General features: G+C 45.4%; 1 protein-coding gene across 1 annotated transcript in view; it reads left to right on the forward strand.

Moving 5' to 3' along the window:
* The window catches only part of phactr2 (phosphatase and actin regulator 2), a 119719-nt gene that overhangs the window by 84534 nt on the left and 9531 nt on the right, over window positions 1–25654 (forward strand). The window contains exons 5-8 of the mRNA XM_055639111.1: window positions 3960–4139; window positions 8375–8783; window positions 11200–11408; window positions 12665–12821. Of these exons, the coding sequence (XP_055495086.1) occupies window positions 3960–4139; window positions 8375–8783; window positions 11200–11408; window positions 12665–12821 (955 nt within the window). The remainder of the gene's footprint in view (window positions 1–3959; window positions 4140–8374; window positions 8784–11199; window positions 11409–12664; window positions 12822–25654) is intronic.

Genomic DNA, 25654 nt, shown 5'->3' on the forward strand with positions numbered 1-25654 from the left:
GTTTTATGGCTAAAGATCAGGAAGGTAACCAAGGAAGGAGCAGGTCCTCTTAGAGATTAAATTGGAACTCAAAAAATAAACTGAACATGCGGAAAATGTAAAACAAAAGCAAAAAATGCTGGAAATATGCAGCAGGTCAGGCAGCAGTTATGGAAAGAAAAGCAGAAAACATATTTGTGCGGACCTTGTCTTGGGAAACGAACGTGGCCAGGTAACTGGTGTTTCTGTGGGAGACAATGGAAACTTTGAAATTCTATGGAAACAATAATCTCGCCTCTAAGTTTTATGGTAGCTATGAATAAAGAAAAGTTTGGACCTTGGGAGAAGTCCTAAATTGGGAATATGACAGATTACAATATTATTAGTCAGGAGCGAGGGAGAGAATAAATTGGGAACAGCTGTTATTGGGTAAGTCCATATCTGATGTGGGAGTCATTTAAAGACCAATTGACCAGGGTTCAGGATGGGTACGTTCTGGTAAAGTGTAGGGAAGCAGCTGTCAGTGTGGGTTCATCCACGACAGGTCATGGCTTACAAACTTGACTGAATTTATTGAGGAGGAGACAAAGGTGTTTGATGAGGGTAGGGGAGTGGATGTTGCCTACTTGGACTTCTATAGACAAAATTCCTCAGGGTAGGCTGGTCCAGAAGGTGAGATGCTTGGGATCCACAGTGACTTGGTTCAGAACTGGCTTACGCATAGAAGACAGGGGGCAGTGGTGGAAGGGTGTCATGTGGAAGTGGTGGAGCTCTGTGACCAGTGGTGTTCTGCATGGGTTCAGTGTTGAGACCTCCATTGTTTGAGATACTTATAAATGACTTGGACAAAAATGTAGATGGGTGGGTTCATAAATTTGCAGAAAGAATGGAAAATGTTGTTGGTGTGGATAATGAGGAAGGCTGTTAAAGGTTACAGTGGAATATAAATCAGGTACAGAAATGAGCGAAGAAATAGCAGATGAAATTTAATCAAGGAAAGTGTGAGGCGCTGCATTTTGAGAGGCAAAATGTAAGGGAATAGTATATATTTAATGGCAAGACCTGCTGAGATTTTGTCAACCTGCCTCTCAAGATTTTTTTAAATGCTGCAAACTCTCAGCAGGTCAGGCACCTTAACCAATGTTGATATACAGAGGTATCTTCGAGTCCAAGCCCATAGCTCCCTGAAAGTGGCAACATACTAGACACAGTGGCAAAGAAGGGAGAAAGTATGCTTGCCTTCATGAGTTGAGTATGAGTATAGAAGTCACGTTGCAACATGATAAAACTTTGGTTGGACCACATTTGGTGTTCTGGAAGACTGGAGGGTGATTAATGTTGTACAGTTATTTAAGAAATGCACCAAGGACAAACCAGAGCACTACAGGCTGGTGAGCTTGACATCGTTGGTGAGTAAAATACTGGAGAGGTTTTTGAGGGACAACATTTACCAGCATTTAAAAAACATGAACTGATTGGGGATAGTCAGCACAGCTTTATGAGTGGGAAATCGTCTCTTAAATCTGTTTGAAGAGGTAACATAGAAACATAGAAACATAGAAATTAGGTGCAGGAGTAGGCCATTCGGCCCTTCGAGCCTGCACCGCCATTTAATATGATCATGGCTGATCATCCAAGAGGATTGATGAAGGCAGGGTGTGGACATTGTTTACTTGGACTATGGCAAGGCCTTTGACAAGGGCATGGGAAGTAGTCTGGAAGGCTAGATTGCATGGGATCCAGAGAGCGCAAGCTGATGAGATTAGCTTGACAGTAGGAAGCAGAGGGTGACGGTGAAAGTTGATTTTCGGACTGAAATTGTGTGCCATAGGGATTGCGGAGGTTGGTTGTCATTTGTATAAACGATTTGGATGAGAATGTAAAAGGCATGGTTTGTATGTTTGCAGATGACATGAAAATAGATGGTATTGTAGACATTTAAAAAAAATTATAGTGGGATATTGATCAGCTGGGCGCATGACGGAGGAATGGCAAATGGTGTTAAATTCAGATATGTGCAAGGTATTGCATTTTGGGAAGTCAAACCAGGATAGAAATGTGTAGTGAACAGTAGACCCCTAGGGACTAGGGAGGGACCGAGGAGTACAGGTACATAGTTCTCCGTCGTGTACATGGATTGAGCTACAAAGTGGTTGATCAGGTACAATAACAACATTTAAACGACGTTTAGATAGGAAAGATGGAAAGAGTTAGAGGGATGGTGTAGGGAGGAACTGCAGATGCTGGTTATGCACTGATGATTGACACAAAATGCTGGAGTAGCTCAATGGGACAGACAGTATTTCTGGAGAGAAGGAATGGGTGACATTTCAGATCGAGACCCTTCTTCAGATGGCCTGAAGAAGGGTCTCGACCCAAAACGTCACCATTCCTTCTCTCCAGAGATGCTGCCTGCCCTGCTGAGTTACCCAAACATTTTGTGTCTGTCTTAAGAGTTAGAGGGATATGGGTCAAACCTGGGGAAACAGAAGCAACTTGGATAGTCATCTTGGGTCAGCATGGATGTGTTGAGGTGAATGGCCTTTTTCCATGCTGTTTGATTCTATGTCTCTAAATGAAGGCTGTGTGCTAAATGTTAGAGAATGAGATTGGTATAGAAGGGTGCATGATGACCAAATGGCTTGTTGCCCTCACCACCGCCTGTTGCAGTATTGTGTGTACAAAGGGGGCCGGAATCAGTGCCTCTCACCCTCCACACACTGATGGCGGAGTGGCGGTTGCTACGTGCAGCTCACTCACGTGCCGTGAGTAATTACTCAGGGTAGGCAGTCAGTCGTCTTTTAAAAAATGTTAAACCGAGCATGCTCAGATTGTTCTCTCCGTAAGCTGTCAATCGACTTTTATAAAGTCTTCAAAAGCCAAATCTCTTAATAAAGTACTGTATTTCCCGGCAACTGTAACTTGCCAGTAACTCACTCACTTACCGCTGCCGCGGCGCTCCGGGCGCGGAGCCACCGCATTGTGACCGTGGAGGGAAGCAGCTCGGGTGGCTGCAAGCGGCCTCGGGGCCAGACAGCGGAATTAGCGACTTCTGCCAGCCCGCTCACTTCTGGCACTGCTCTCCGTCTGAACATCTCTCACCTGCCGCTTGCCGGCTTCGCTCTTGTCAGCCGCTTCCCGCAATTCCTTAAATTCCGACAGCTGAGTAAATTGGTCCCTTGACCGCGCTGTCAGAATTTAAGGATTTCCCACACGCTGTGAAAGGAACTCTTCCCCCCCCCCCCCAAGCGGTGCAATCCTTTTACAGCTGCTTTCCATCAGCTGCCAGCAATGAGGGATAGCCTTGGCTATCGTTCTTGATTTTGCTGTACTGAGGGCTAGCCAAGTCTATCTTTCTTGGCTAACAACATTCTAAGTTCTGCTTCCAAGACACATGGAAATTTTCGTGCCTTATTTCTGGGTAAAAAATAGCAGCTTCATGGCCGGGAAATACGGTATTTAAAAACATATAGCACCAAGAAATTTACAACATCATTTGTACACAAATTCCTTTCTTCTCTCTTTGATTCTTAAGATACTCTTAAGATAATGGCAATCCATGTTTGAAAATCCCATCAAGAAACTTGTGCTGGGCATGTGCAGTATGCTGTTGCGCATGTGCAGTACTGCAAAGGCAGAATTTCTGCTGCCTTCAGTACCCAGGAAATTGACGGCTTGAAGCAGCGTCGACGGCACGTCAGCTGCACAGACCTTCGCGTGTTACATGTACTGCGGATGAAACGCATGGAGAATTATGCCTACGTAAGAGATCGATCTCTTAGGTAGGCATTTGTCTCCCATGCCTTTACTATTTATATTTAATAATTACCATTTTATTATTTTAGTCAGGATAGGCAGTGCCTGCCTTGCCTACCCTGACGGCACGTGCCTGTTGCAGGTCCTCCCGGGCAGGGAGCTTACAGCCTTGGTCCACGCGACTTGTCACCGATCGACGTGTTAACCTCCTTCTCATCTCGCAGGAACGTCTGACCAGAGCCCTCCTCATAAAGACCCGTCCCCTCAGGGGGAATCGCAAGCCTCGTTGACGGACGGCCATCTTGACCCCACCACTGTCGGTGCTGCTCAGAGCAATGACTTTGGAAAGACAACTCAACCTGCCGTGCCCTCGAAACCAACGAACAGGAGCTCAAACGTTGAGCGTAAGTTGACCTGCTCTGCTAATGTCAATTTATTCTGACTCCACGCTGGTGGTTCAAGACCAGTGGGATTGGCCATCTTATTCTTCACAAACGGAAGAGAATGTGGGAAGAGAAGCTTTTCATTTACTCATGGGCATCATGGCAAGACCACCATTTTATAAGGTCACTCCTTAGACTCCTATGCTCCTTATAATTCAAGCCCTCGAGTCCTAGTGAATGGCAGGGTGACCAGAACTACATGCAATGAATTGTAACAATCCTGGTTGGCAGTCAAATCCCAGCCTATTTGCTAATAACCTTCAGGGAATGAGATGTGTTAGCTATGTGACGTCACCATCACAGCAATTCAGTAAGGTCAATAAAATGGCAGATAAAATTGCCCAGTGTGATCTTTAATGGTGCCAAAAGATTTGAAGTAGGGAATGCCCATTTAAGATGGAGATCAGGAGAAACATCTTGTTAATGGTGACCCCAGGATGTTGATGTGGTGATTCAGTGATGACAATGCTATTGAATGTTCAGGTATTGTCACAGTTAGTCAATGCCTGACATATTTGTGGCATGAATGTTATGTATATCACTTGCCTGAATTGTTATACAGAACCTGCTGCTTGCAGGCATGGGCTGCTTCATTTGCTGAGGAGATGTGATGGAATTGAATGTTGTGTAATCATCAGTGAACATCACTACTGATCTTATGATGGAAGGAAGGTCACCGATGGAGCAGCTGAAGATGGTTGGGTTTAAGACACTGTAGTGATGTACAGGGGCTGTGATGAGTAAATCCATGAAAGCATGTGAGATAGTTGTTCTGCTGTGCTGGGCAGAATTTATTCAGGGAGATGTCGGCAGTTGAAGAATCCTGTTTTGTTCTTGTTTAGTCAGGGAATTGATCAGCATCCTTAAATACTGTCAGAATCTCTGGGGAACGTTTGCCTGAGGTTTGTGCTCTTGTAACAATTGAAACTGCTGGAGCGAATTTCTGTTTGTAAAGGGAGTGCTCACAAGAAGTTCACCAGCATCTAAATAGCACAGTAACAGGCCGATTGTCCTTGCCAGCCATACTGCGCTAGTCCCATTTGTGTGAATTTGGACTTTAGCCCTCTAGACCCTTCCTATCCATATATATATATATATATATATATATATATATATCCAAATATCTTTAAAATATTGTAATTGTATCTGATTCTATAGCTTCCTCTGGCAGCCCATACAAGATACGGACAACCCTCTAAATAGAGGTTGCCCCTGATGTTCTTCTTAAATGTACTTCCTCATGCCCAGTGCCAGATGTGGAATTCACTATGCAATGAGATCCAGGAAAGGGCACTCTACACAGTGCGCATCAGGAACACTGCCATCCACCCACCCTGTGAACTCCACATTGAGAACGCAGAATTTCCTGATTTGTGCACAGAGAATGATACAGCATAGAATGAGGCTATTCGGCCACAACAACTATGTTGGCTCTTTGAGAGAACTACCTAGAGTCACGTAAAACAGTAATAGGCCTTTGGCCCACCATAAATTCATGTCATCGGAGCAGAATTAGGTTATTCGGCCCATTTTCTCCACCTTGAATCAAGGCTGATCTATCTTTCCCTCTGAACCCCATTCTCCTACCGTCTCCCCATAACCCTTGATACCCTTATGCCCCTGCCCCACTTAGGAAACCTCTGGAGACTTTGCACCCCACCCAAGGTTCCCGGAGGTTGCAGGTGGTTGCCAGAGGTTGCAGGTAGGGAGACGGACAAAAACCTCCGGGAACCGCCCGGAATCGTTGGGTGAGGCGCAAAATCTCCAGAGGTTTCCGTTCAGGTTTCCTAAGTGGGACAGGGGCATTTCTAATCAGGAATGTTCCTGCCGACCTTCCTACTCATCTGTACTAATCCCATTTACCAGCACTAGGTCTCTAGAACTCTCTGCTTTATGATTCAAGTGCGCGTCTAGATAATTAAATAATGTCAGGGTCTCTGCCTCCAGCAACCCATCTCCTCAGGCAAAGTTCCAGATTCCAACACTCTCACAATGAAAAAAAACGTACCTCATATCTCTTCTGAACCGCTTATTGCTTACTCTAAAGTTTAGAGTCTAAACTATACCCACTGCATTGCACCACCTGTTTGGACATACCCCTCAAATGCTTCCGTACAGACCTCCAAATTTCTCTGTTCTAAATAGAAATCTACTTCTCCTTCAACAATCGGTTTAGGATGTCCCTCCAATGGTGATTTTATCACCAATTCCTTTATTATTGCTGCCTCATTTTCTTGGAAATCAGTTCAAACATTGAAACGAGGTACCATGAAAGGAGGTACCATGCCATTGCGGCACGTTCTTTTGCCTAGAGTTAGACCGGAACACATAACCTTCTGCTGAGCTGCAACTTCTCGGGTTCCATACTTATTGAAGGTATCCGCTTCTATAGATTATTTTTTTAATGACTTCCTTGTTAGATCCTCAAGCTGAGAGTCTGTGTGCTGGGCAATGTCCCACATTAACAACACAACCATTGTCGCTAACCTAATCCCACTTGCCATATGATTATAATGCCATCATGGCGCGATACAGCACAGAAATAGGCATTTAGACCCATCTTGATGCCAACCAAGATGGTACACTGTGCTAATCCAATGTGTCTGCATTTGGCCCATCACCATCTAATGGGCCGTATATCTGTCCATATGGTCAGATATGTCTGTCCAAATGTCTTTTATGTCGTAATTTATCCGCTTCTATAGATTCTTTGGCTGGAGGGTGGCAAATGTTGTGCGTCTATTCCAGCAGGGTTGCAGGGAAAAGGCTGGGCACTTCAAACCAGTGAGCTTAACATCTGTGGTCGAAAAGTTACTAGAGAGTATTCTGAGGGATAGGATATATATGCATTCAGATGGACACGGGCTGATGTGGGATAGTCAACATGGTTTGTACATGGGAGATCGTAGCTCATGAATCTGATTGACATTTACAAGGATGTGACCAAAAGGTCGATGAGGGCAGAGCTGCAAACCTTGTATACATGGATTTCAGCAAGGCATTTGAGAAGGTTCGCACATGGAAGACTGCTCTGGAAGGTTAGATATCATGGAATTCAAGGAGAGATAGCTGAATGGATAGAAAATTGGCTTATTGGAAGAAAGCAGAGTGTGATGGGAAAGGTTGTTTCATCACTGGTGGCCTGTGACGGGTGTTGTGCCTCAGGGTTCGATGCTGCGCCCATTGTTGTTTGTCATCTATATTAATGATTTGGATGGGAACAAACATGGCATGATTAGCATGTTTGCAGATGACACTAAAGTGGGTGGTATTGTAGGTAGTGAAGATGGTTTTAAAAAATTGCAGCTGGATCTTGATCGGTTGGGCAGGTGGGCTTAGGAATGGTTGATGGAATTTAAAACAGAGAAATATGAGGCTTTGCATTTTGGGTACAAGTGGTAAAATTTAATTGTCATTGACCCCTAGAGGTATGCCGTTTCTGACATTACACACAAATAGACCCAGTTTTAAAAAATCACATGCAGGAAGGGATCTCTGATCCCCCCCCCCCCCCCCCGATGTTGTCAAAGTCAAAGCGGGTGGCGGTGGCGATTTCCCGCGGCCATTGAAGCCACGCGGGTGTTGAGGTCGGAATTTAGAAACAGAGAAGTACCCGCGGCCATTCCAGCCCGCTTTGCGGTGTAGTTGGGTAGTACTAACACGGGCGGGAGGATTTCTCCGTTGCAGGAGCCCCGAAAAGCGGTCTCCCTCCAGGGAGCCGTGGGCTCCCGGCGCCGCTGTCCGCAGACCCGCAGCAGCAGCCCCCGACTCAGCAGCGGCATCGGCTGTGTTCATAGGCCCTGAGCATAGTGTGTGCAGGTCCAGAGGATCACAAAGTCATTGCAAGTTGGTAGGCAAATTTAACTGCCCCTAGCATTGTCCCTAGCATGTAGATGGGTGGTAGAATATGGTTGGAATTGATGGGGATGTGGTGTAAATATAATGGGATTCATGGAGGATTAGTGTAAATGTGTAGGTAATGGGCTGCATGGACTTGGTGGGCTGTAGGACACTTTTCTGTGCTATATGTGCTATGATTTTCTGACCACACAAGGGGAGGGAATCTCCTTGAACTTGCCCCTGATGCAGGAGGGAGGGGTCCTGGTTTGAGGAGGCCCCACGTCTACTCGCCATCAGCGAGTGATTTTGTCGAATGTTTCATATGGATGTTTGGCCCTTGGCCAATCTGATTGCAGATACGTCCGTCCAGTCGGAAAAGCTCTCCAGCTCAGCATCAGCCCCTCCTCGACTTCAGCCCGCGACCAACACTAATCTTCCCCGGGATGCCTCCGCCTTCCCAGGCAGAGGGGACACACTCAAGAAGTCTGCGAGACATCCCGATTTCACTTCCCATCCTTCTTCCGTGCACCCCTGTCAAAGCTGCTCCTTTGGAGTGCTGGAAGACAGCTCTCTTTCTTCCTTTCTCTTCAATACCGAGGCTGAGACTGAAGGGTCCCAGGTAGTCTTTGCCCAGGATGTGGCACAGTCTAACAGCAAGCAAAAGGCAGATGCCCCTGCAGCTGTCTCCATCCAACCCTGCTTGACTAACGGCAAAACAGAATCATTCCATGAACAGGCAGAAATCAACCGGGAAGAACTAAAGAGGTAAGTTCATGACGTTTTTTTATTCTTGGTATTGACATTGGTTTACTATTGGCATGTGTACTGAGATACAATGAAGAACTTTGTTTTGTGTGCTGTGCTATCCTTGAAAAAATATCATACATAAGCACAATCAAAACTGTGCATCAATAAGCGAATCAAAACAAAATAAAACAAAAATAAGCGAATCAACACAAAACAAAACAAATAGTGCAAAGTGAAAGGAAACAGAGGGCAGAATATAATGTTACAGCTACAGAGGAATTGCACATATCAACAAGTGCAAGGGCTACAATGAGGTAGATTGGGGGTGAGATGGGCTGAGAGTGACTGAGATCAGAAATAGAGGGGGAGGAGGAGCGGATGCTTTGGCAGATTCAGCGGGGAACTGGATGAATACATGACCGGCCAAAATTTCAGTGTGATGCAGGAACAGTAGGAGGTTGTATTGCCCGTGACTGACATCTTGCGCAATCCATTGGGAGAGCTGCATTTTGGGAGGTCTGTTTGCCTAACAAGCCACTGCACATATTCAGCTGGAGAATGATGGATCCATGGGCACTTTGCCAAACGCTTCTGCTGTACATTTCTATGTTATATAATGGAGGGATATCGATCAAGTGCAGACAAACGTGATTAGTTTAGCTTGGCATCTTGATCGGCATGGACATTGTGGGCCGAAGGTCCTGTTACTGTGTTGTGCCCGAAAAGTTGTCTGTCCATTTCCCTTCACAGATGTTCTAAGTTCTGACCCCAAACCCAACATAGCTTTAATGAAGATAGACACAAAATGCTGGAGTAACTCAGCGGTCAGGCGACATCTCAGGAGAGAAGGAATTACAAACAGGCACAGGAATCAATCTCTGAAACCATCTCTTCTCGTGGGAATCACGGAAACTGGCCCGCTCCTACCAGTCCTAGGCATCTACTGGAGGCTCCAATCCACACTGACTGGAGCAGGTCTCAGGGTGGCCTTCTTTCAGGGCAAGGGCCAAAACATGTTCAAAGAAATCAGCTCCCTGTAATTTCTCCATAATATCTTTCATCCCACAACTATTTTCCTTCAATTACAGACAAGGGTCAATTACGAAAAAGGTTCTGACTGTCTACCCCATCTATGCATCTCATAATTTGGGCTAATCCCCTGGAAAAAAAGTTAATTACCCTGCGCAAGGTCCTAGCACCTGTATTTTTTAGTTGGCCAACCCAAAGGCCTAAAAGATGATGGGCTTCAATTGTGGATCAGACATGTGTTTAGGTTTCTTCTCCATCATATATTCCAGAAGGTTCTGTGATGTAACCTCTTCCAGCTTCCCAACCAACTCGCTCAGTGACACCAATAAATTAAAATATTTATAGAATGCCTCTCTGATATCTTTGATCTTATAATATCCTGGGCGTTACCTTTAATTACCAGGGTGAGCAGGGAATGAAAATTTCAGGTCCATTCTGTGATGCAAGAGGTTTATACCCAGGGACTGGTCAATTACTGTGGCCACCACGTACCTTCAAGAAACTCCAGTCTTGTTCTAGGGATCTGGGTCTAGTCCTGGGATGAGCAGGTAGATCCTGTGGGCACTAGTTCTATTCCAGCAGTGGCCACTGAGACCCTGTCGCCCATCCTTACTGAATCTGCCCCTCGTGACTCTAACCTTCTACCTGCCTTCTGGATCGCTGTCAGCTTTGATGGCGACCCTAGGTATTATATGGCTTGATCTGATGTGCGAGGTATTGGCAACAGTCCCATGTTGGCCTGGTGCCCTTGGCATTGATGTGTAAAGGGATCTTGGAGTCCAAGTCCACAGCTCCCAAAAGTGGCAACACAAGTAGATAGAGTTGTTTTATTACGGTATGCTTGCCTTCAATTAGCGAGCCATTGAATGATTCAGAAAGTCATGTTGCATCTTTATAAAACGTTGGATTAGGGCACAATTGGAGTATGCGTGTACAGTAGTTCTGGTCGCCTCATTACAGAAATGCTACAAAGGATTTGGAGAGAATGCAGAGGAGGTCCATGGAATGTTGCCTTGTTTTCTTTGGAATTTTGGAGGTTGGGGAGTGATCTGATAGAGGTCTGTAAAATTATGAGAGACACACCTGTAGATGGGGTAGACAGTCAGAACCATTTTCCATGGGCAGGGTAAGTTTTTTCCACAGAGAGTGGAGAGTGCCTGGAACGTGCTGTGGGGTGGTGATGGAAGCAGATATACTAGTGTTTTTTAAGAGGCTTTTATATAGGCACATGAATATGGAGGGATATGGATCATGTGCAGGCGCAATGGATTTGTTTAACTTGGCATCATGTTAGGCATGGACACTGTAGGCCGAAGGACCTGTTGCTATGTTGTACTGTTCTATGTTATATGAGCACCCCTTCCTTCCCTTGCCCTGCCTGACAGCGTCTGTTCCCTCCGTGTAGCAGTGTGGTGGAAGCTGGGAGCAGCGAGAGGGTGGAGGTGGATGTTGGCAGGTTGAAGGAGAAAAGTCGGGTCCAGCTGGGAGCTGCCACGTCGGTGGTGGTGATTCCCAGCCAGGACACTCCCGAGTCGATGGGGAGCGACTCTGATTCCGACACGGTGCAGTACAAGAACGACTCCGATGAAGAAGACGATGAGGAATCGTTAAACAGTAAGGGCTCTGATCTCCCATTAACACCCCAAGTGCTTTTGACCATAAAGCAACTGGTCAGGGCCATTCAGCCCCCTCTTTCACCTGCTCCTTCATTTAGGTTTATCAGTGCCTTACCACCACCTGGACATTCTGGTCTCACTGCAGTTCTCTCCCACTACTCATCAAACTCAGGCGGAAGTTTTCTATTGATCGCTGATTTTAGCCCCAGCTCCCCAAGTAGACGTCTGCCTCTGACCACATTAGTTCCAATTCCAAGGCTTTTATCTATTGTTCTGAAATCTCCCCTCACTCAAATAATCAAAGAAAATACATCATCTCTCCTCACCAGTGAAGACCAAGTCACTGGATGGATTTAAGAGAGAGTTAGATGGAGCCCTAGGGCCTAGTGGGATATGGGGAGAAAGCAGGCATGGGCTATTGATAGGGGACGATCAGCCATGATCACAATGAATGGCGGTGCTGGCCCGAAGTGCCGAATGGCCTCCTACTGCACCGATTTTCTATGTTGAACTCCACCGTTCAACGTGGAAAATAGGAGCAGTGCTTGGCCATTCAGCCCTTTAAGCCTGCTGCTTCATTCAGTACAATCAATGCTGATAGTCCATCTCAATACAAAAGCCTACTCACTCTCCATACACCTAGATACCTTCTACATCTCCTACCCCTTCTTAAATATATCCAGTGTCTTGGTCTCCACAGCCATCCTGTGGTAGAAATTCCACAATTTCAACACCCTCTGGGTTAAGAAATTCCTCATCTCAGTCCTAAATGTCGTACCCCATAAACCTAGGCTGTGACTCTTCATTCCAGACTCTGAACCCAGGGGAAATGTCCCTTCCACATCAGCCGGCTAAGCCCAGCCAGAATTTTGTAACTTCCAATAAGATCTCTGCTCATTTCTCTAAACCTGAGTGAAAACAGAGACACGGCTCATTCTGGCCAGAGTGCAATACAGCAGGACAACAGGCTATCTGGCCCACGATGACCATGCTGACCATCAAGCACTATCTGAATGCCCCTGTTCTGGATTTTGCTGAGCACCTCAGATCCATCTCTCCCTCCGTGCCCCCACCCAGCCTCCTCACATCACCCAGCCAATGTTTTCTCTGTTTTGAGACTGCTTCCCCACCCACCCTCTATCTCATTTTTTAACCCCAGGTTTCTGAGGTTTTTTAACCCCCCTCTGTAAACGAAACTAAACTAAACTCTCTGTACCCCCCCCCCCCCCCTTCCCTCCCCCCGCACCCTGCTAGGTGCCCTGGCCAACAAGATCCGACGGAGAGACACGCTGGCAAACAAGCTCAGGAACCGGCCGACCAAACAGGAGCTGGAAGACAAGAACATCCTGCCTCGAAAGTCCAGTGAGGAGTGGACGGAGCTGAGGCAGCAAATCGGCAACAAGCTCATCAGGTAGGACACCCCACTGACTGATGCACTCTGTCACAGTAAAATAAGGAAGCACTGTTCACCCCCAGGTTGACCTGCAGCAGCTAACTTCAACTGTTGAAGGCACGGTCATGGTTCAAAGATCTCGAGTGGGTGGGGGAAATAATCTGGTACATCTGCGAAGGGCAGCATGGTAGCGCAGCAGTAGAGGTGCTGCCTTTCAGCACCAGCGGCCCGGGTTTGATCCTTGCTATGGGTGCTGTCTGTATGGAGTTTGTACATGCTGCTCGCGATGTTGGTAGACAAAAAATGCTGGAGTAACTCAGTGGGTCAGGCAGCATCTCTGGAGAGAAGGGATGGGTGAAGTTTCGTGTCGAGACCCTTCTTCAGGCAACATCCTCTCTGCCCGCCATCTGTGTGGGTTTCCTCAGGGAACTCTGGTTTCCTCACACACTCCATAGACATACAGATTTGAAGGCAAATTGGCTTCGATAAAATTGTAAATTGTTACTAGTGTGTGTGACACTAGATAGTGTCAGTGTTCGGGGATCACTGGTTGAGGCAGACTTGATGGGCCGAAGGGCCTGTTTCCCTGCTGTATCTCTAAAAAAACTAAGAGTGTCTGTAAAGCATTCCTGGGCCTGACAATTTATTTTGTTTGAAAATATTTTAACACAGCATTTTTAAACAGTTTTTGATATTCAGCGCTTTAATGGACTTTAATTTGCGAAGCTGTCATTGAAAATTCTGTACGCAGCTGCAACGTTTGTGGCTTTGATTCTCTGCGTAATGCCTGCCGGTGAGTCTGTTATTGTATAATGATCACGGGTTGTAATGTTGAATTAAAAAGAGCCTTGTTGTTGCAATAACCCAGAATTTGTGGGTGCAACTCCCATAGTTTAATTCATCAATAATGTACAAACCCAAACCTTTCCCTTTCTCTTGGAAAATGTGTTGAATCTCACTCAGTCTGGCTTCTTTTGCCTGTCTGTGTACTGTACTGGGAGATTATTACCAACCCTCTCCTGAAGAGAGGGCCTTGGTTTCACGTCTTGACGCGGTACCTCAGTAAATTCATCCGTCGAGTTCATTTGCTCTGATCCTTGTAGTGGCAGCTTCAACCCACAGCCCTCTGATGACGGAGCACAGTGCTACCTGAAAAAGAAAGGCTGCCTTTGTGTGAAGATTTTAACAAGGTGCCAAGCCTTTAGAAACGTCAAGGATTGATTAACTGCGAGCCGACATCATTTAATATATTCGCTGACATCCTGAAAACGTAATGCTTGGTATTATGTAAATGTGCATGAGGGAGAGAGAGTTTGGGAGATGACAGCATAACTGGCTCTATGTTATCACAGAGGCTTCATCAATGACACTTGACATCCTTTTACAGGCAGCTTCCTGTCACCTGCCCACACATTCTGTCTGATTGCACAGCCCGCACTCTGATTGAAGTGATTCAGACGGTAGTAGAACAGTAAGTGGAACAGGCAGTTGGGTCAAACAGTTCCTTCCCACGAGCCATTTCAGTACTTTCCTTTATACGTCCTGTAATCAGAGATGCAGGGACCCAGTGAGTGTTCACATGTAACTAGGTATGCACATGGGCACTCAGTGATTCTGTGTGTCTGCCCATGCATAAAATATAAAAGAACAATAGGTCAGAGCAACGAATGGACCTTATTTGTCACATATACATGTTGGCCGGTGTGGGCAAGTTGTGCCGAAGGACCTGTTTCTACACTATCACTCTGTGATTCACCAAAGGAAAGTGGACAATCCATCCCATATTCCTCTCCCCCTGCTTGGGCGCATGGGTCAAGTTTATCCAGTCTCCTCTACATCCTCCTCTCTACCATCTCACTGAAAAATGGGTTTCAACCCAAAAGACAAAGAAAAACTGCTGGAAGTCTGAAATGATGTAACAAAAAACAATGAAAGTACTCAACCGGTCAGGCAGCATCTGAGGAGAGAGAAATAGAGTAATGTTTCAAATTCAAGACCCTTCTTTAGACCTGGGAAAAGTTGAGTCAAAGCGAGATTTGTGAGATGCATTGGAAGGCGGAGGGACGGAGAGAATGGAAGGTGTTTGCCAGGCTGGGGAAGGAGGGGTGGGGAGTAGATGACAGGGAGGGAGGAAATGGCTGAGGGCGGGTTGGGCGGGAATGGCAGTGGGAGGAGATAAGAGAGCAGGGGAGAGGTCAGGATCTTTGCTCTTCTGAATCATCTGACACAGAGGTGTTGATCAAAGCCCAGCCTTGATGCTGAATCTCTCTCGCTTCACCCATCACTTCAGTGCTCCTCTCTCTTGCCTAACAGGAGAGGGGAGAAGAGGAATGACTGCGGTGTGAGTGGTCCTTGATTATGTTGGCTGCATTCCTGAGGCAACATGATGTGTAGATGGAGTCAATGGGGGGAGGCTGGTTCGTGTGATGGATTTTACATTGATATTTACATTGACAGCCTGGTGTGCCAACAATAACCTCGTCCTCAACTCCAAAAAGACGAAGGAGATTATTGTTAACTTCAGGCAGACCAGAGGAGGCAGTCATACCCCCATCCATATAAACGGGACTGAGGTGGAGCGCGTCTCCAGCTATAAATTCCTCGGGGTACATATCTCGGAGGATTTGTCCTGGTCCCTCAACACCTCCAAGCTGATCAAAAAGGCACAGCAGCGCCTTTACTTCCTGAGGAGGCTCAAGAAAGCCCACCTGTCCCCCCGGATCCTGACCAACTTTTACTGCTGTACCATAGAGAGTATCCTGACCACCTGCTTCACGGTATGGTACAGCAGCTGCACTGCTGCGGACAGGAAGGCACTACAACGGGTGGTGAAAACCGCGCAGCACATCATCGGTGCCCCGCTCCCTGCCATGGATGCCCTCCACCGAAAACGATGTCTGAGACGGGCTGGGAAGATCATCAAAGACCCCCACACCCCAACCATGGACTGTTTGCCCTCCTCCCATCAGGGAGGCGGTACAGGAGCCTCAGGTCACGTACTAGTAGGATGAGGAACAGCTTCTACAATAATACAATTACACTGCTGAACTCGGAGTCCCGCCGATAGATTTCTCTGGTCCCTCCGTCCCCATTGTTTAATTATTCTGTATTTTTTGATTATTCTGCATCTTCTCTCTTTCGATTTTTTTTTTTCTTTATGCACAACTACTACGGACTGACGCAAAACTGCATTTCGTTGTACTCATACTTGTATTTGTGCGATGACATTAAAGTTGAATTGAATTGAATAGTAACAGACCTTCAGGTAGCTTTTGCCTTCAGTGGTGACGCTGCAAAGCAAATCTCCTGCTGAATCACTCCTCTTTCTTCCTCCAAACCAGTTTGGAGTAATTCAGCAGGAGAGGCAGCATCTCTGGAGAGAAGGAATGGGTGACGTTTCAGATCGAGGCCCTTGTTCAGACTGGTGAGGGATAAGGGAAACGAGATATAGATGATGATATAGAAAGATAAAGAACATGAATGAAAGAAGCAAAAAAGTAACAATGATAAAGGAAACAGGCAATTGTTAGCTGTGTGTGGGTGAAAATGACAAGCTAGTGCAACGGGTGGGGGAGGGATAGAGAGAGAGGGAATGCCGGGGCTACCTGAAGTTTGAGAAATCAAACTCATACCACTGGGCTGTAAGCTGCCCAATCGAAATATGAGATGCTGTTCCTCCAATTTGCATTTAGCCTCACTCTGACAATGGAAGAGACCTTGGACAAAAAGGTCTGTGTGGGAATGGGAAGGAGAATTAAAGTGTTTAGCAACCAGGAGATCAGGTAGGGTTCAGGTGGACTAAGCGAAGGTGTTCAGCGAAATGATCGCCCAGGTGACTTTTGGTCTTGCCAATATATAAGAGTCCACATCTTGAAGAAAGGATACAGTAAATGTAGTTGGAGGAGGTGCAAGTGAACCTCTGCCTAACCTGAAAGAACTGTCGGCAGGCACGGAAATCGCTATCAAAATATGGAAGGGCGCGAGCATGCACACACACACACACACACACACGCGAGGCTTCGGAGGCTCAATCCAGCGCTAAATGCAGCTCAACACTGCCTGTCTGGCCGGGTTAACCTACAGCCCTGCCTGGACTGACGGGACACCAGCGCTGCTTCCGTTGGCTGTAAACCTGGGCCATATATCCCGCAAGCCCAGGCAGGGCTGTAGTTTAACCTGGCACGACAGGCAGAGTTGAGTTGGGTTTAGCTCTGCTTCTCTGCACTGGCTGTGGGCCTGGGGGCACAGCTCCTGTCAGACTCCCGACGTCTCTGGCCACCCTTGGGCGTGAGGTGGGCACTCGGGTGGGGACGGGACAGCGCCGGAGAGCCTGGATCGATCCTGGCTGCGGATGAAGCGCAGGTCTGTGCCGAGAGTGTTTTTGGCACGTCTCCCTCGTCCAATCACCGCGCTGAATTATCATGTCCAGCCCCCATTGCCTGCTGACCGACGTCTCTCTCGTCCAATCGATCTTTCTCTCGCCCTCCCACCGTCACTCTATCGCGATCTTTCTCTCGCAGCAGTCCCACCGTCACTCTATCGCGGAAAGCGGAGATTTCACCCGGATTTTAAAATCCGGATTACAAAAAATTGTGGGGGGGGGTGTGTGTCCCCCACCTCTCAAAACAGGGGGCGGGGACCTGACCCCCCCCCCCGGGATTTCCGCCACCGACTGTCAGGGTCCCTGGACAGTGTTGAGGGGGGAGGTATAGGGACAGGTGTTGCATCCTCTTCAGTTGCAGGGGAAGGTACCTGGGTAGGGGCTGGTTTGGGTGGGAAGGGTTGAGTTAACCAGGGAGTTGCGGAGGGAATGGTCTCTGCGGAAGACAGAAAGGGGTGGAGATGGGAAGATGTGACCAGTGGTGGGATCCCGTTGGAGGTGGCAAAAATGTCGGAAGATTATGTTTTATATGCAACGGCTAATGGGGTGAAAGGTAAGTACTAGGAGGACTAGGAGGGAGGAGCAAGGGCAGAGCTATGGGTACCGAGGAGAAACGAGTGAGGGTCTCATCTATGATGGGAGAGGGGAACCTCCATTCCCTAAAGAATGAGGACACCTCGGATTGTTAATCATCACGGTAACATGAAATTCCGTGTCAGCATGCAGTTCACAGAGTAAACAATAGACAATAGACAATACAGTGTAGATAATAGTGGTTGTGGTGTGATCCGAAGTAGTGCAAAATAAAATCTGACGGACAATAACGGAATAACCAAATGTGGTAGAGATAAGAGCAAGTGTACAAGGGAGCACCTCTGGGAAGTGTGTGTGATGGAGGTGATTGGTTCAGAAGTCAGAGAGCAATCAGAAGTAGCTGTTCTTAAATCTGGACATCCGGAATTTCAAGCTCCTGTCTCTTCTCTCGGAAGGCAGAGAGGATAAGATAAAGATAAGGAGACTGGAGGATGGCAAATCGTGTGCCTCTATCCAAGAAGGCTGCAGGGAAAATGCTGGGGACAATAGGAACAATGAGCTTGACATCTGTAGTTGTAAAGTTACAAGGGGGTAGTTTGAGGGATAGGATATACAGGCATTTGGATGGACAAGGGCTGATTAAGGACTGTCAACATGATTCTGTATGTGGGCGGTCTTGCCTCGCAAATCTGATTTAGTTTTTTGAAGACGTGACCAAAAGGATCGATAGGGCAGAGCTGTAGATGTTGTATACATGGTTTTCAGTAAGACATTTAACAAGGTTCCGCATGATAGGCTGCTCTGGAAGGTTAGATCGCATGGAATCCATAGAGAGATAGCCACATGGATAGAAAATTGGCTTCATGAAGGAAGCAGAGGGTGATGGTGGAAGGTTGTTTCTTGGACTGGACGACTGTGACTAGTGGTGTGCCTCAGGGTTCTGTGCTGGGCCCGTTATTGTTTGCAATCTACATCAATGATTTGGATGAGAACATTCATGGCAAGATTAGCAAGTTTGCTGATGACACAGACATGGGCGGTTTTGCAGTTAGTGAAATGCTTGTGAAACATTGCAGCAGGATCTTGGTCGATTGGCCAAGGTGGGCTGAGGAATGGTTGATGGAATTTAATATAGAGAAATGTGAAATGTTGCATTTTGGGAAGTCTAACATGGGCAGGACCTACACAGTGAATGGTAGACCTCTGTGGAGTATTGTGGAGCAGGGGGATCTAGGAGTGCAGGTGCATGGTTCCTTGAAGGTCGAGTCTCAGGTAGACAATGGTCAAAAAAGCATTTGGCATTTTGGCCTTCATCAGTCAGAGTATTGAGTAGGGGAGTTGAGAGGTCATGTTGCAGTTGTATAAGATGTGGGTGAGACTACATTTAGAATATTGTGTTCAGTTCTGGGCACCATGTCATAGAAAAGATGTTGTAAATCTGGAAAGGGTACAGAGAAGAATTACAAGGATGCTGCCTGGGCTAGAGGGTCTGAGCTATAGGAAGAGGTTGAGTAGGCTAGGACCACTCCTTGGAGTGCAGAAGGATGAGGGGTGATCTCGTGAGAGGTGTATAAAATCATGAGATGAATAGATCGGGTAGATGTACAGTCTATTGCCCCAAGTAGGTGAATCAAGGACCAGAGGATATAGGTTCAAGGTGAGAGGAAAAAGATTTAATAGGAATCTTTAATAGGAATCTAGGCACTTCTTGCCTTCCTGATGCAACTCACCAAGAGGATATTGAACTAGGATAGACTGGATTGAACAAAGTGACGGGCCTATGATGGGCAGGGCTGTGTTCACCGCTCTCTACAGGTTCATGCGGATCAAGACCATAGCAGTTGACAAGTCAAGCTAAGATGCATCCTCAAGATTCAAGCAAGAGTCAAGAGTGTTTTATTGTCATATGTCCCAGATAGGACAATGAAATACTTGCTTGCTGCAGCACAACAGAATATGGAAACATAGTACATAACGGGAGAAGAAAAAAAGTTCAGTGTATATGCACATGCACATATACTCAGTCTCAATAAATAACTAATATAGTGCAATAATAATGATAGTTTGTTGCAGTTCAGAGCTTATTTGTTGTCGTGTTTAATAGCATGATGGCTGTAGATAAGAAAGATACTAGAGGAGCAAGATAGACCACTCCTAAAAAATCCAATGGACTAACGTGAAGTACGCAACGGAACATCATGTCCGCCATTTTGTGAATAAGACGCTGACCTCCGTTATGCCTTTCACAGTTTAATCCATGTCAGTCCATTGTATTTTGCAGGAGTTTATCTTGGTCTATCTTAGCCTTCTATGATAGACCATTATGATCTTTGTTTATAATAAATGAGCTTTTTTTTTTTAATTAAAAAGAGAAATTGCGTATAAAACGAGCGACAATGCTCAATGAAAGGTCTCTGGACCATATGCATTCTATGATCTTTGGTTTAATCAGTGTTGTGGGGGAACAACGGTATGTGTGTGTTTCTGCGTGTGAGAGGCAAGATAGAGGTAATAGATTTCAAAGTTCCCTCATGGATCAGAAGCAACTTTGATTTAACGCAACTCATGATGTACATGAGCCATTCTCATAAAGTACATAAGCCATAAAGGCAATTATATTTGCCTATATTTATATATTATAAACATGTATATATATATTATATATATTATATATATATATATATATATGATACACACACGTATATAAATGTGATATTGATGTATATAATTATACACATACATATTTCTCTAGTTTCTTGACGTATATTCATTATATATATATATAGGATGCGTATATATATATGTGATATATATGTATATAAATATATAACACAAACACATATATATATTTCTCTAGTTTCTTTCTTGTAATCTCTAATTATTTGTTGAACCTTTTTTTCTTTCTTTCATTTAACCTCAAATCCTGATATTGTGAATAAAATATCAATGAACATATGCCAAGATATTTTTTCATTCTATATTAGTGTAATAAAATGTAGTGTATACATACCTACATTGATGCAGAAGTGCGAGCTTTAGACATGAATACTGTGCATTGCTACCATAGTTTGGTTTTTAATTTAACAAATATTTGAGGAAAATCGAACATTTATTTGAGGGAAATGAGTTGCCCTATTTCCCGGCAATGAAGACGCACCACCATTTGATTTGCTAAATTTGGAAAAAAAAAGTTGACGGGACAGGATCGAGGGTTTGGTTTAGTCCATGGGTCGGCAGCCATTTTTGCATAGGGGCCAGGACCCTCTGGGACTAGCTGCAGTTCCCAGGTCGCCTGCGAGCCACGGGTCTTGCTGCAGTTCCACTGTCCGATCCCAGCAGACGCTCGCAGCCACCCGAGCTACTGAGTGAGTTTTTAAATGTGAATATCTCATAACGTCACATTTGTGGGTTAGCAGTATATTGCATCAATCCACTCAATTTTAAATAATTCTACCTCAAAATTCATAAATAAGGATGACACTTTTTATTTATGTCATTCATGGTAAGATTTACATAATTTACATTGTTTTATGTGTGAGATATACAGGGTTGCAGTGCTTTGCATATCAGTTAACCAATGTAAAATTCAATTGATTTCAAAAAATGATAGCCCCACTCCTGCTTACCCCAAAGGACAAAATGTCCAACGTATATACAATAATAAATAAATCATCATTTGCATTATTTTATGAGGCTAACAAATTACAATTTCACACTATGTATATAAAAAATTGTATTACTTCAAATAAATAAGTTAAGAAAATTATGTACTTTACTTATTTGCCACTTTTTGAATTTCTTACACTTCCTTTTAACGGTCATGTCCTGCATTTTTCTGTTCTTAAATTTGAGTCCATAATGTATGTGGACACTCACAAAGATTGCTACAATTCTAGCCTTGACTCTATGGCAGCACAACTTCATGCCCTTGTATTCCTGTGTATTGTGTATTGCTGTGTTTATTAGATGGGAAATGTTGTTCCTGGTCATGTTAACATTGTCAAATTCTGTGCAAAACACTTTCTCACACCCTTCACAGAAAGCTAGCAAGTATTCAGAAGGCACCATCAAGGAGCCGAAGACAGGCGCTGATGTGTCTGTCATATGTTTTATGATGGATGAATATGAGTGCAGGATCAACTAAAGTGGTATCAGGTCATAGTAGAAATTCTCTGCACATGTGGCATTTTGAGGACAGTTCATGTAAAGTGATGATTCTGTGACAGATGTGTTCCTTGGTTTTACTGATGTTGAGAGCCAAGTTGTTGTGCTGGCACCATTTGGTCAATCGGTCGATTTCACTTCTATACTCTGACTCATTGCCAGCTGTGATTCGTCCAATAACAGTGGTGTCCTCGGCAAACTTGATGATGGAGTTCGCACTATGTCCGGCTACGCAGTCATGGGTATAAGTGAGTAAATCGGGGGCTGAGCACGCAGCCTTGAGGTGCTCCCGTACTGATTGTTACTGAGGATAAAGTGTTTCTGCCAATTCGAACTGACTGTGGGCTGAGGATGAGGAAATCAAGGATTCAATCGCAGAGGGATGCGCTGAGGCCTAGTTCCATTAGCTTGGTAACCAGCTTGGAGGGGGTGATGGTATTGAATGCCGAGCTGTAGTCTGTATGGGAACAGAGCAGGAGACCAGGTGAGGTGCAGGGAGAGCCAAATATTATTAAGTGATGGAGCAAGTCGAGGGGCCAAATGGTTGAGTTTTGCTCCATCCGTTAACAATGCATTGACCATAGTAAACAACTCTGTGTTGGCCCAGTGATCGGCATCTATTTGAATGCATTTGTAATGAGTTCAACCTCTCCTCCACCATGCAGACCCCAGTGTGTAAGCTTCCTACCTCATCTGGAATTATGGTGTGGGGTGACTGGTGCTGAGCTCATTAAACAGCATCATTCTCCCAATTTCACTGATGTTAGGGAGTCCTTGTGCTGACACATTTGGCTTGCCTCCAGCACTTACAAAGACTCAGTACCAAGTCTGTATCCATTTCTTCAAAGGTAGTCAATTTTATTCTAAGGCAGTTTGTAGACTGAAAATTGAACTGCAAGATTCCACCTACTCAGTACGGAATGGAATGCTAATGGACTGTCGTAATTCCTATAATATAGTTACCGTATGGAAGTTGGAAGGTCATGTTGCAGTTGTATAAGACATTGGTGAGGCCACATTTAGAGTATTGTGTTCAGTCCTGGGCACCATGTTATAGGAATGATGTTGTCAAGCTGGAAAGTGCACAGAGAAGATTTACAAGGATGTTGCCAGGGCTAGAGGGTCTGAGAGGGAGAGGTTTAGTAGACTGGGGCTCTATTCCTTGGAATGCAGGAGGGTGAGGGGTGATCTTATTGAGGTGTATAAAATCATAAGAGGAACATGTTATGTATTCGGGATGCTTAGCACACTTGAATAAAGGCCCAGACACAGGAGTAATCTTACAAGCTTCTATACTATAGGACGCCACCTTGAGTCTCCCCGCACATGCGTTCTTGCACAATATATGACAAGACACTAATTACATATGCTAATTACATATGCTAATTATCACATACCTAACACTCCTCCCCCTTTAACTTGGAGGCAGGTAACACTATTTCTATTACCTACATAACACTCCTCCCCCTTTAACTTGGAGGCCCATAACACCATTTATATTACATACATAATACTCCTCCCCCTTGGAGGCAGATAATACCATTTTTATTACATACACCGCACTATTCCCCTTTTAAGTCCATTTCACCTGTACGGTATATGCTCTTTTCCTACCCATCATTGAATAACACACTGTTACACAATGGTATTATACTTAAACCAAATACATTACCCCTTGCTTTATGAGCTTGTTTTCTGGTTCATGTATTTGTTTTGTTTTCCTCTTGGTAGGTGGGATCTGACCCCTGGCTGCAAGTTTCCATTTTCTAGCAGCTTCCTCTGCTGTTCAGTTTCCCTTCTCTGCTTATTTATCTGCTCTTGGTGTTTCAAGAGATTCTGCAATGCCTAACCCATTGTCCATTGCTCAGTGAAGGAGGCTCCATGCTCAGTGAAGGAGGCTCAGTGAAGGAGGCTCCATGCTGGATTATACTGAAGTGTCCTAATTGCAATCGGTACAGTTAAAGGGGGAGGAGTGTTGAGTATGTAATAGAAGTGGTGTTATCTGCCTCCCAAGTTAAAGGGGGAGGAGTGGATAGGGGAGAACCATTGGATGTGGTGTATCTGGACTTCCAGAAGGCTTTCGACAAGGTCCCACATAAGAAATTAGTATACAAACTTAAAGCACACGGCATTGGGGGTTCAGTATTGATGTGGATAGAGAACTGGCTGGAAAACAGGAAGCTAAGAGTAGGAGTAAACGGGTCCTTTTCACAATGGCAGGCAGTGACTAGTGGGGTACTGCAAGGCTCAGTGCTGGGACCCCAGCTATTTACAATATATATTAATGATCTGGATGAGGGAATTGAAGGCAATATCTCCACGTTTGCGGATGACACTAAGCTGGGGGGCAGTGTTAGCTGTGAGGAGGATGCTAGGAGACTGCAAGGTGACTTGGATAGGCTGGGTGAGTGGGCAAATGTTTGGCAGATGCAGTATAATGTGGATAAATGTGAGGTTATCCATTTTGGTGGCAAAAACGGGAAAGCCGGCACATTATAGAATTCAACAAGATGAGAATTTTTTTTTCACACAGAGAGTGGTGGTGTGACTACTGCCACAGAAAGTAGTTGAGGCCAGTTCATTTACTATATTTAAGAGGGAGTTAGATGTGGCCCTTGTGGCTAAAGGAGAGAAGGCAGGTACAGGATACTGAGTTGGATGATCAGTCATGATCATATTGAATGGCGGTGCAGGCTCGAAGGGCCGAATGGCCTACTCCTGCACCTATTTTCTATGTGTCTATGTTAAGCCCTGGTGTTCTCCCCTCACTTTCTTCTCTACCATTCTCTCCTTACTCTCTCCCTCTTCCTTAGAGGGTGATGTACCTGGGAAATACTCTACGCTTCAGGGCTGTGGAGGTGAGGTGATTGAATTTATTGCTGGACCGTGTGGACTCGGTGGGCCGAAGGGCCTCTTTCTACGCTGTATCTCTGAACTTAAACTAAACTAAAGTGGATCGAAGGGCTTGATTCCATGCTGAGTAACACATGTATGATCGAATTAAAAGGCAGAACAGAATTGAGGGGCTGAATGGTTGAAAACGGTTCGTTTTTAATATTTCTGTGTTGATTGATGTGCCTTCCGACTTTGACTCGGCTTTAGGTCACACGTCCTATAAAAATCTCCGTGTAGTTTGATGCTCAAAGTGACCTTGGGCGCTGTGTAAATACATATTGTTAGTGTGCCATCTGGACGTACAAATGACCCCAGACTAACGCCGACCAATTGATTGTCTTGTGAATCAAACCAAGAATTATGTCTTGGGGTGGGACGGAACTCACACACAAAATGCTGAATGAACACAGCGGATCGAGCAGCATCTCTGAAGAACATGGGTCGGGTTCGGGTCGCGACCCTTCTTTAGACTGGAAGTGGGCACTGTATGTCCTTTTGTGTAAACCAGCACCTGCAGTTCCTTGTTTCTCCAAGATGGCTTAAGGAAGTTAGGCTGGGCACTACACATCCCTGACCCTGGCAATTAATTATTTAAAAATGGAGCCCCGATGGGGTCCCTGAATTTTTCGGACAGACATTTCTGCAGCGATGTGTATTTGTATTCAGGTCGGATAACTAGGTTGAAACGCAATAAGCCCTTAAAATATGTCCAGTTTAAAACGCTGGAAATACCCGGAGGGTGAGCGGGGAAATGGAGAGAGTGGAGAAAGAGAGGCAGAGTGGGAGAGAACGAATGAGAGCGAGGGACAGAACGGGAGATTTGAGCGCAGAGCGTTCGTCTGCACCCGGCCACCCACACGGTGACCCCGCTACCTGT

The sequence above is a fragment of the Leucoraja erinacea genome, chromosome 8, assembly GCF_028641065.1.
Source record: "Leucoraja erinacea ecotype New England chromosome 8, Leri_hhj_1, whole genome shotgun sequence".
Taxonomy (NCBI): Eukaryota; Metazoa; Chordata; class Chondrichthyes; order Rajiformes; family Rajidae; genus Leucoraja; species Leucoraja erinaceus.